The sequence below is a fragment of the Amblyraja radiata genome, chromosome 18 (assembly GCF_010909765.2).
Source record: "Amblyraja radiata isolate CabotCenter1 chromosome 18, sAmbRad1.1.pri, whole genome shotgun sequence".
In the NCBI taxonomy this organism is placed as follows: domain Eukaryota; kingdom Metazoa; phylum Chordata; class Chondrichthyes; order Rajiformes; family Rajidae; genus Amblyraja; species Amblyraja radiata.
Genome location: NC_045973.1, coordinates 22535032 through 22547738, shown reverse-complemented (window position 1 = coordinate 22547738; position 12707 = coordinate 22535032). Strand labels below are relative to the sequence as shown.

At 44.6% G+C, this 12707-nt stretch overlaps 1 protein-coding gene across 1 annotated transcript in view; it reads right to left on the bottom strand.

The window, feature by feature from the left end:
* dnah1 (dynein axonemal heavy chain 1) overlaps nt 1–12707 on the bottom strand; it is a 223664-nt gene that overhangs the window by 120054 nt on the left and 90903 nt on the right. The window contains exons 34-35 of the mRNA XM_033036813.1: nt 7574–7760; nt 672–763 (exon numbers count right to left, since the gene is read on the bottom strand). Of these exons, the coding sequence (XP_032892704.1) occupies nt 672–763; nt 7574–7760 (279 nt within the window). The remainder of the gene's footprint in view (nt 1–671; nt 764–7573; nt 7761–12707) is intronic.

The following is a 12707-nucleotide window of genomic DNA, read 5'->3' as shown; positions in this document are numbered from 1 at the left end:
CCCGTTCCTGTTTTTCCCCCATATCCCTTTATTCCTTTAGCCCTAAGAGCTAAATGTAACTCTCTTGAAAACAACCAGTGAATTGGCCTCCACTGCCTTCTGGGGCAGAGAATTTCACATTCACAACTCTCTGGGTGAAAAAGTTTTTCTCATCTCAGTCCAAAATGGCCTACCCCTTATTCTTATACTGTGATCCCTCGTTCTGGACTCCCCCAACATTTTTCCCGCATCTAGCCCGTCCAATCCCTTAAAAATGTTATATGTTTCTATAAGGTCCCCTCTAAATTCCACGAATACAAGCCCAGTCGACACTTTCTTTCATCATATGTCAGTCCCGCCATCCCGGGAATTAACCAGGTGAACTTATGCTGCACTCCCTCAATAGCAATAATGCCCTTCTTCAAATTAGGAGACCAAAATTTCACACAATACTCCAGGTGCGGTCTCACCAGGGCCCTGTACAACTGCAGTAGGACCTCCTTGCTCCTAAACTCCAATCCTCTCTCAATGAAGGCCAACATGCCATTAGCTTTCTTCATTGCCTGCTGTACCTGCATGCTTACTTTCAGTGACTGATGACCAAGCACACCCAGGTCTCGTTGCACCTCCCCTTTTCCTAATCTGACAGATTATGACACAATTATATGTAGCATTTCAACAATGTGCCCTACCTTTGTCTTTCCAGATCCCGATGGACCGACCAACATCAGTCCATGACGGACAACTGTGGTTTCAAATAACTGAATGCACTTGGTCACAAAGCCTGTATAAGAAAGAGAGAATGATTTGTAGACTGAATAAAGGAATTTTAAAACTGTAAGTCAACTGTGGATTTCTGCTACTAGCTGAGAGCTTTGGGTGACAAGTTTAAATTTCACTATGCAGAATTTTGCATCCACTTGAGATGATTTGTTGTAAAGTTATATGTTTCATGCAGTGTTAAGGACTCCAACTGAAAGCACAACGCGTGAAAATAAATTTAATTTTCCTGAGCAAGTTCCCACAATTCATTTTTATTATCTCAGTGATCTGATACATTATAACTAATAAATTACTGTTTAAAAAAAAATATAAGCAACCAATGTTTCACTTGTTTATAGAATTCAGTTCATTATTCTAAACATATTTTAACTTATTTTGTGGTTTAATTGAATAGAAAATAAAGATCTGTAATAAACATTTTACTTGCCAAGATCACTAAAAGTAATATCATAATTGACTTTATAATATACAAAGCATTCAGTCTGCTTTATTAATTCCTTTCTGTTGATATCATTTGCTTTCATAGAAGTGCCATTGGATTTATTGAATTGAAAGTGAAGGAATCTAGTTTTAATCTACATTGACAACATCTATCTATCTATCTATCTATCTATCTATCTATCTATCTATCTATCCATCTATCCATCTATCCATCTATCCATCTATCCATCTATCCATCTATCCATCTATCCATCTATCCATCTATCCATCTATCCATCTATCCATCTATCTATCTATCTATCTATCTCTAAAAGTCTGTTCTTGACCGGTTTTGGCGATCTGTGCTGCGATTTCCGAGAGAATGCCGCCACCTACGGCCGTCATTTTTGGCCACCTCGCTCAGAACCCCCCTCCGCCGCATGTGTGCCGAGGATTTTTCCAGTCGATGAAAAATGACAGAGATATTAATGATTTTACAAAATTCCCCATTCTCTCCGCTGCCCCCGCTGGAGGCAGGGGGGATGGACTATAAAACCAGGAAGTGGTGTGCCTCAATTAATCTGCAAGCTGGAGGAAGGCAGAGGGTCACGTTTCTCTGAGCTGTGAATAACACTGAACACATGTCCACACAACTGTGAGTAAGTACCCTTAATGTGGTTTGAAAATGAAAATATGGTTAAAGTAACAAAGCACTGCCAGCAAATGGTTGTTTGGGGGGTTTGGGTTGAAATAAAAAGGCACTCTCTCTCCCCCCCTCTCCTCTCCTCTCCTCTCCCCTCCTCTCCTCTCCCCGCCCCCCCTCTCTCTCCCCCCCCCCCCCCTCCCCTCTCTCCTCCCCCCCCCTCCCCCGCGCCCCTCCCCTCTCCTCTCCCCCCCCTCTCCTCTCCTCTCCCCCCCTCTCCTCTCCCCCCTCCTCTCCTCTCCACTCCCCCTCTCTCTCTCCCCTCTTTTTCTCCCCCTCCTCCCCTCTCCCACCGTCCCTCCCCTAAACCCCCCTCCCCTCCACACACCCCTACCCCCTTCCCTCCAACCCCCCTCCCCCTCCCTGCTCCCCATCTCTTCCCCTCCCCCCCTCTCAGCACACCCCCTTACTCCCCCCTCCCCCCCTCTCCTCTCCCCCTCTCCTCTTCCCCCGTTGGGTGAGAGGGGAAAGGTGGGGGTGGAGGGGAGGAGAGAGAGAGGGTGAGAGTGAGTGGGAGAGAGGGGGGGAGAGGGGAGGGAGAGAGGGGAGGGGGAGAGGTGGGGAGCAGGGAGGGTGGAGGGAAGGGGGTAGGGGTGTGTGGAGGGGAGGGGGGTTTAGGGGAGGGGCGGTGGGGGAGGGGATGGAGGGGAGTAGTGGGAGAAAAAGGAGAAAAAGGGGAGAAAGAGAGAGGGGGAGAGGAGAGGGGGGGAGAGGAGAGGGGGGAGAGGAGAGGGGGGAGAGGACAGGAGGGGGAGCCCTCCTGTCCTCCTGTCCTCTCCCCCCTCTCCTCTCCCCCCTCTCCTCTCCCCCCCTCTCCTCTCCCCCTCTCTCTTTCTCCCCTTTTTCTCCCACTACTCCCCTCCATCCCCTCCCCCACCGTCCCTCCCCTAAACCCCCCTCCCCTCCACACACCCCTACCCCCTTCCCTCCACCCTCCCTGCTCCCCACCTCTTCCCCTCCCCTCTCTCCCTCCCCTCTCCCCCCCTCTCTCCCCCTCACTCTCACCCTCTCTCTCTCCTCCCCTCCACCCCCACCTTTCCCCTCTCACCCACCCTCCCTCTTCTCCTCCTCGCCACCCCCTCTCCCTCTTGCCCCTCTCTCTGTGCCTCTGCCCCTTCTCTCTCTGCCCTCACTCTCTACCCCCCCCCCACCCCTCCCCCCCCTCTAGATGTGACTGCAAGTTGGGGGCTATGCGTCAGTAGATAGGGTGGTTATGGGGTAAAAGGAGCAAATGAATAATATTAATATAATATCAAGGGGGGTAATTAGCGTGATTGCGGGGGGGAGGGGGGGATAGTTAGTGTGTGTGATGCTGCATGCCGCCTCCCCCCCCACAACCGCACGTTGGGGGAACAGACCCAACGGGTCTGCACTTGGTCTAGTAGTATTTAAATATTGTGTTGGGTGCAATGCATTACCGACAAGATAAGCAAGATTTTTTACTTCAGCCATGAAAAATATGCCCAAATTAGTTGGTTTGTAATTGCCCACAGCTTCCACGATGGTGGGATGAAAAAGCCAGCATGAATGGAGATCAGGTGAGTCCTGGGTAAACTCAGCTCTGATTTCTTTCTTACTTGAAAAACCTTTCAAAATCCTCACCTGAAGGACAGCATCAGATTGAGGTATTGGAATGTGGTCTACACTTTTGTGCAGGTCTTACAGAAAGAGTCTGGAGAACAAAATTCAATTGTGTTTAGAAGTCGTAATGAGGACTTTACATCCAGATCTGCAATGTTAAAATCTGTAGTCCTCAGAAAGGCTTTAGGGAATAAAGATGTGAAGAGATAGGGTGGACAATTCAACATAACAATAGGAATGAAGATTCCAACTTGGTACTTACCAGTGAGATAGGGCAGGTGCAGGATGTTGCATCATATAATGATGAAATGTGTGCATTTAAAATGGGAACAAAGGGAATACATTAAATAAACTAATCAATCTTTGAGAATAAAATCCCTGGTCCAGATGGATTGTACCTACATATTTTAAAAGAATCTCAAGTCAGGATGGCAGATATGCATGATATGCTTATTCACTGTGTTATAAAAATATTGCAACGCCAAAGGGACATTGTTCCTAAAATTCCTTTGCATTTATTTTAAACATATATACACACTGAAATGAGTGAAAAAAGAAAATAGTAATATACTCTTTGTTATATGATAGATTAGCTCTCTACCAGTTGGTAGACACTCTACCAGTTATTTAACAAAATGCAAGTGATCTGGTTGCTCTGTCTTCTGCGTTTTACTTATTTCTTATTGGTAGCATTTCCCACGGGAACATTCTCACATGACCAGGATTTAATATTAATTGGAAACTTAGTAATAAAGTAGTTGAGACTACCACTACTTTTGCTTCCCTTTGCCAGTTTAATACTCTGAAGCATTTTTTTCTGGAGCAAAACTTAACAAAGTTTACATAGATGAAACATGCTCAACAGAATCTCTTCGCCACAATTTATGGATGAGGGAAATTGATCTGTAATCAACGGAAACGGAATCCACAGCCAGCTATTTGAATTCAGAGGTATTTTAAATATTCAGGGGAAAACAAATAAATATTAAAGATCCCAGGATATTTTAATTGATCTCAGAGATCTCAGGAGATAGCTCAATGTCGAGATTGACCTTATTTCCCCAATCCAGGATAATTAATTTGATGTGGAATGAAGAGGATCAGGCACCATGATGCACACGCCAATTTTGGGAACATGTGAGTTATCCACCGTTGCAATTATTTTATAACACAGTGATTAAGCATATCATGCATATCGGGAGTGCTGACATGGATAGAAAATTGGTTGGCAGACAGGAAACAGAGAGTGGGGATTAACGGGTCCCTTTCAGAATGGCAGGCAGTGACTAGTGGGGTACCGCAAGGCTCGGTGCTGGGACCGCAGCTATTTACAATATACATCAATGATTTGGATGAAGGGATTCAAAGTAACATTAGCAAATTTGCAGATGACACAAAGCTGGGTGGCAGTGTGAACTGTGAGGAGGATGCTATGAGAATGCAGAGTGACTTGGACAGGTTGGGGGAGTGGGCGGATGCATGGCAGATGACGTTTAATGTGGAGAAATGTGAGGTTATCCACTTTGGTAGCAAAAACAGGAAGGCAGATTACTATCTAAATGGCGTCAAGTTGGGAAAAGGGGAAGTACAGTGGGATCTGGGGGTCCTTGTTCATCAGTCTATGAAAGTAAGCATGCAGGTACAGCAGGCAGTGAAGAAAGCGAATAGCATGTTGTCAAACATAGGAGCAAAGAGGTCCTTCTGCAGTTGTTCAGAGCCCTAGTGAGACCACACCTGGAGTATTGTGTGCAGTTTTGGTCCCCTAATTTGAGGAAGGACATTCTTGCTATTGAGGGAGTGCAGCGTAGGTTTACAAGGTTAATTCCCAGGATGGTGGGACTGTCATATGCTGAGAGAATGATGCAGCTGGGCTTGTACACTCTGGAGTTTAGAAGGATGAGAGGATATCTTATTGAAACATATAAGATTGTTAAGGGTTTGGACACGCTGGAGGCAGGAAACATGTTACTGATGTTGGGGGAGTCCAGGACCAGGGGAACGTTTTAAGAATAAGGGGTAAGCCATTTAGAACGGAGACGAGGAAACACTTTTTCTCACAGAGAGTTGTGAGTGTGTGGAATTCTCTGCCGCAGAGGGCGGTGGAGGCAGGTTCTCTGGGTGCTTTCAAGAGAGAGCTGGATAGGGCTCTTAAAGATAGTGGAGTCAGGGGATATGGGGAAAAGGCAGGAATGGGGTACTGATTGGGGATGATCAGCCATAATCACATTGAAGGACCAATGGCCTACTCCTGCACCTATTGTCTATTGTCCATTGTCTATCACTCATTGTCTGTCAGCTATCACTCCTTTACATTGTCTATTTCACTGAACCAAGGCATTGAACCATTCCAATAAAGAACAATATTCCATTTTGTTTGCTAATTACTTGATGCACATGCAGTTTAATTTTCATGGTCAGGCAAAACCAGATTCCTTAATGCAAAGTAATCTGTGGTACATCTCTATTTAAACAATATTTGCTTCTCTATTCCTTCTACCGACATGGATAATATCTGATTTCTCCATCTTCCAATTTTTCCCCACATATATATCTATCTATATCCCTTTGCACAGACTCTGTGTCCTTCACTTACCTTGCTTTCCAAATTATCTTTGTAAAGTGAGCAAATGTGGCTACAATACACTCAAAGGTATTAGTTTAATCTATAAACAAATCAGTACCCAACATTCTGAAACCTCTGCTAGTTACAGGTTAGCAACTTAAAAATTGGTTATGTGGCCTGAGCTTCTGCTTTCTGTGGATTAGCCAACTCTCTCCATTCTAGTGTACTATCCACAATGACATGACCTTACATCATGCAGCAAGCTGTTAAGTGGTGCTTTAACAAATGCCATTTTCTAATCTAAATACATTACATCCATCAGTTCCTCTTTACCCAACCTGCTTGTTACACCTGAAATAATCCATTTGCTTAGATTAGCATATTCTAACATGGGGAATTGAATATTTTTTTGCATCAGATGTCACAGCAGAAGACACCAGAAACATACCTGAATTTAAGAGAGTCAGGGGACAGACAGTAGTGGATTGGGTATTACTAAGGAGAAGGTGCTTGGGAAGCGGAATGGTCTAAAGGTGGATAAGCCAGCTGAACCAGATGGATTACACCTCAGGATGAGTTTTCCAAGTACGTAGAAACACATGACAAAATAGGCCAAAGTCAGCATGGTTTTTTGAAGGGTAAATCTTGCCTGAGAAATCTGCTGGAATTCTTTGAGGAGGTAATATAGACAAAGGAATGTTAGTGTATTTTGTTTACTTGGGTTTTCAGAAGGTTTTTGATAAGGTGCCGCATATGAGCCTGCTAAAGAAGATGAGAGCCCATGGTATTAGAGGGAAGAGTCTAGCATGGATAGAGGCTGGCTGAATGGCAGAAGGCAAAGTGTGGGAATAAAGGGGGCTTTTTCTGGTTGGCTACCTGTGACCAGGTGTGTTCCACAGGGTCAGAGCTGGGACCGCTACTCTTCACGTTTAATATCAATGACTTGAATGAGGGAATTGAAGAGTTTGTGGCCATGTTTGTAGATGATACAAAGATAGTTGTAGGGGCAGGTTGTGTAGAGAAAGCAGGGACTCTGCAGAAGAACATGGACAGGTTGGGAGAATGGACAACAAAGTGGCAGATGGAATACATTTTTAGCAAAGTTTGGAGATGCATTTTGGTCATAGGAATAAAGCTTTAGACTATCTTATAAATGGGGAAATAATATTTCTTCCCCTCCTCCTTCAGATGGGATCCTGATAATGCTGGAGGACAGGGGGCATGACTACTTAAGGCTTCATCTCTAAAACATCTTGATATCCCCAGAATTGTTGCACCTCCAAGATTCTGAATGACTGTACACGACAGGTTCTGTTCCAACTGTCTAGTCAACAAACCTAGAAGTAACTGATGGCCTTTTTAAATCAAAGTCATTGGGCTTATTTCGTTGTTCAGACGTGATTTCCTGAAAGATTATTGTAAAATACATATATACATGAATCAATTTTATAGGTCAGATTTCAATTGTATGTTGCATGATTACCGATACTCATGCTCTATGTGCAATCACTTTAAGGATATTTCTTCCTTGAAAAGTAACTAACCATTAACATCTTTCAGACTTTTCTTGCCGCATGTTCTGCGAATGGATTGTTCCAGAATGCCATAGTCAATGGCTTCTTCCTTAATCTTGGGGAAGAGATCTGACACAATCCCATTGAAGAGCTTGAGATCATCTTGCAAGAACTTGGGCACATTCACATCACGGATTGCTCTCAGACATATCAGCTCCTAAAACATAGCATAGCTGTTAGCTTAAATGATATGAGAATTTCTTTAGTATTTCTATTAGATCTAACTGCAGTTTATTTCTATTTGACTCCATGTCTTCTTTTCATTCTTGCTCCATGTTGGGGTTAGTAAATTGTGTATGTCAAAGCTAATGGGGGCCTACACTTCTTTGTGCACTCACATCTTGAATTGATATTAATACAGGTAAGTTTAAGTAAGTCCCATTCAGTCCTAAATTGCTAAACACTGTGATGTTGAATGAAAATTCTAAAACCTCAAAGGATGGACATTTATAAGGAACAGTAAGTAAGACTTGGCCTGTCCCTCTAACATCTCATATTAAGCAGCAAAAGAGGAGCATTGATGTGGGATAGAGATCAGACATTGGGGACATTTTATTATGTCAATGAGTCCATATGCCTTCGATTTAGCAATCACTAGAAGTTCACATGGGAGGGCTGGTCCCCCAACGCAATATTTCACCTCTCCACCAATTCCAATATTGGTGGCCAGTGGGGGGGGGGGCTTTCTGGAGCGCTAGTATGGGTGTTGTGGGCCAAAGGGACTCGTTTCCAGAGGGCTTGTATGGACATTGTGGGCCAAATGGATTTTGGGCTTTATTGAACAAGTTAGGGCTTTATTCTTTGGAGCGCAGAAGGTTAAGGGGGGACTTGATAGAGGTTTTTAAAATGATGAGAGGGATAGACAGAGTTGACGTGGAAAAGCTTTTCCCACTGAGAGTAGGGAAGATTCAAACAAGGGGACATGACTTGAGAATTAAGGGACTGAAGTTTAGGGGTAACATGAGGGGGAACTTCTTTACTCAGAGAGTGGTAGCTGTGTGGAATGAGCTTCCAGTGAAGGTGGTGGAGGCAGGTTCGTTTTTATCATTTAAAAATAAATTGGATAGTTATATGGATGGGAAAGGAATGGAGGGTTATGGTCTGAGCGCAGGTATATGGGACTAGGGGAGATTATGTGTTCGGCACGGACTAAAAGGGTCGAGATGGCCTGTTTCCGTGCTGTAATTGTTATATGGTTATTATATATATGGTTGGGCTGGCAGCTCAGTCACTTAGGCCTGGTGGGCTGGCAGCTCAGTCACTCAGGCCTGGTGGGCTGGCAGCTCAGAAACTGGCAGAAATTCTACCCAAAGCAGGTGAGACACACTGTGAGAGAGAGAAGGGGGAGAGGGTTGAGAATCAATTTTAGCCATTTTTCATCTTTTTCTGCAGATCACAGTAATGAAAGAGGAAAGTCTATCCTGGCCTGGATCTCACTGGGAGACAATGAAGGGAGGGAGAAAAATACTGGGGCGAGGTTTAATACTTGCAGGGGGAATACTTACTGGTGGGCCGAAAGGCCTTCTCCTGGGCTAGTACAGGCTTGATGGGCTGAAGGGGCTCTTAAAAAAAATATGAGTGAAATCTCAGTGAAAGGCACTTTTTCTGGACTTTCCTGGCCTGGCTTGGGCCTTTTGGGCCAAAATGCTCCTCCTGGGTTAATATAGGGCAAAAAGGACTGGTTTCTCGGCTAATAAGGGTCTTGTGGGCCGAAATGTGTGGTTTCAGGCAGGCCAAACAACTCATTTCATTTCATTTCCATTTAATTTCAAGCACAGGGCAGACCAAACAGCTCATTGCATTTTCATTTCATTTCCATTTCCATTGCAGTTTCAAGCACAGGGCAGGATGAATAGTTAATTGCATTTTCATTTAATTTCCATTGCCATTGCAGATTCAAGCACAGTGTAGGCCAAACAGCTCATTGCATTTTCATTTCAATTCCTTTGCCATTGCCGTTTCAAGCACAGGGCAGGCTGAATAGCTCATTGCATTTTCATTTCACTTCCATTGCCATTGCAGTTTCAAGCACAGGGCAGGCCGAACAGCTCATTGCATTTTCATTTCACTTCCATTGCCATTGCAGTTTCAAGCACAGGGCAGGCCAAGCCAAACAGCTGATTGCATTTTCACTTTACTTCTATTTCCATTGCAGTTTCAAGCACAGGGCAGGCCAAGCCAAACAGCTGATTGCATTTTCACTTCACTTCCATTGCCATTGCAGTTTCAAGCACAGGGCAGGCCTAGCCAACCAGCTCATTGCATTTTCATTTCAATTCCTTTGCCATTGCCGTTTCAAGCACAGGGCAGGCTGAATAGCTCATTGCATTTTCATTTCACTTCCATTGCCATTGCAGTTTCAAGCACAGGGCAGGCCGAACAGCTCATTGCATTTTCATTTCACTTCCATTGCCATTGCAGTTTCAAGCACAGGGCAGGCCAAGTCAAACAGCTGATTGCATTTTCACTTTACTTCTATTTCCATTGCAGTTTCAAGCACAGGGCAGGCCAAGCCAAACAGCTGATTGCATTTTCACTTCACTTCCATTGCCATTGCAGTTTCAAGCACAGGGCAGACCAAGCCAAACAGCTGATTGCAATTTCACTTCATTTCCATTGCAGTTTCAAGCACGGAGCAGACCGAACAGCTCATTGCATTTTCATTTCACTTCCATTGCCATTGCAGTTTCAAGCACAGGGCAGGCCGAACAGCTCATTGCATTTTCATTTCACTTCCATTGCCATTGCAGTTTCAAGCACAGGGCAGGCCGAACAGCTGAATGCATTTTCATTTCATTTCCATTGCCATTGCAGTTTCAAGCACAGGGCAGGCCAAGCCAAACAGCTGATTGCATTTTCATCTCACTTCCATTGCCATTGCAGTTTGAAGCACAGGGCAGGCCGAACAGCTCATTGCATTTTCATTTCACTTCCATTACCATTGCAGTTTCAAGCACAGGGCAGGCCAAGCCAAACAGCGATTGCATTTTCATCTCAGTTCCATTGCCATTGCAGTTTGAAGCACAGGGCAGACCAAGCCAAACAGCTGTTTGCAATTTCACTTCATTTCCATTGTCATTGCAGTTTCAAGCACAGGGCAGACCAAGCCAAACAGCTGATTGCAATTTCACTTAATTTCCATTGCCATTGCTGTTTCAAGGACGGGGCAGACCGAACAGCTCATTGCATTTTCATTTAACTTCCATTGCCATTGCCGTTTCAAGCACAGGGCAGGCCGACTAGCTAATTGCATTTTCATTTCACTTCCATTGCCATTGCAGTTTCAAGCACAGGGCAGGCCGAACAGCTCATTGCATTTTCATTTCACTTCCATTGCCATTGCAGTTTCAAGGCGGGGCAGACCGACTAGCTAATTGCATTTTCACTTCATTTCCATTGTCATTGCAGTTTCAAGCACAGGGCAGACCAAGCCAAACAGCTGATTGCAATTTCACTTAATTTCCATTGCCATTGCAGTTTCAAGGACGGGGCAGACCGAACAGCTCATTGCATTTTCATTTAACTTTCATTGCCATTGCCGTTTCAAGCACAGGGCAGGCCAAGCCAAACAGCTGATTGCATTTTCACTTCACTTCCATTGCCATTGCAGTTTCAAGCACAGGGCAGGCCTAGCCAACCAGCTCATTGCATTTTCATTTCAATTCCTTTGCCATTGCCGTTTCAAGCACAGGGCAGGCTGAATAGCTCATTGCATTTTCATTTCACTTCCATTGCCATTGCAGTTTCAAGCACAGGGCAGGCCGAACAGCTCATTGCATTTTCATTTCATTTCCATTGCCATTGCAGTTTCAAGCACAGGGCAGGCCAAGCCAAACAGCTGATTGCATTTTCACTTTACTTCTATTTCCATTGCAGTTTCAAGCACAGGGCAGGCCAAGCCAAACAGCTGATTGCATTTTCACTTCACTTCCATTGCCATTGCAGTTTCAAGCACAGGGCAGACCAAGCCAAACAGCTGATTGCAATTTCACTTCATTTCCATTGCAGTTTCAAGCACGGAGCAGACCGAACAGCTCATTGCATTTTCATTTCACTTCCATTGCCATTGCAGTTTCAAGCACAGGGCAGGCCGAACAGCTCATTGCATTTTCATTTCACTTCCATTGCCATTGCAGTTTCAAGCACAGGGCAGGCCGAACAGCTGAATGCATTTTCATTTCATTTCCATTGCCATTGCAGTTTCAAGCACAGGGCAGGCCAAGCCAAACAGCTGATTGCATTTTCACTTTACTTCTATTTCCATTGCAGTTTCAAGCACAGGGCAGGCCAAGCCAAACAGCTGATTGCATTTTCACTTCACTTCCATTGCCATTGCAGTTTCAAGCACAGGGCAGACCAAGCCAAACAGCTGATTGCAATTTCACTTCATTTCCATTGCAGTTTCAAGCACGGAGCAGACCGAACAGCTCATTGCATTTTCATTTCACTTCCATTGCCATTGCAGTTTCAAGCACAGGGCAGACCAAGCCAAACAGCTGATTGCAATTTCACTTCATTTCCATTGCAGTTTCAAGCACGGAGCAGACCGAACAGCTCATTGCATTTTCATTTCACTTCCATTGCCATTGCAGTTTCAAGCACAGGGCAGGCCGAACAGCTCATTGCATTTTCATTTCACTTCCATTGCCATTGCAGTTTCAAGCACAGGGCAGGCCGAACAGCTGAATGCATTTTCATTTCATTTCCATTGCCATTGCAGTTTCAAGCACAGGGCAGGCCAAGCCAAACAGCTGATTGCATTTTCACTTTACTTCTATTTCCATTGCAGTTTCAAGCACAGGGCAGGCCAAGCCAAACAGCTGATTGCATTTTCACTTCACTTCCATTGCCATTGCAGTTTCAAGCACAGGGCAGACCAAGCCAAACAGCTGATTGCAATTTCACTTCATTTCCATTGCAGTTTCAAGCACGGAGCAGACCGAACAGCTCATTGCATTTTCATTTCACTTCCATTGCCATTGCAGTTTCAAGCACAGGGCAGGCCGAACAGCTCATTGCATTTTCATTTCACTTCCATTGCCATTGCAGTTTCAAGCACAGGGCAGGCCGAACAGCTGAATGCATTTTCATTTCATTTCCATTG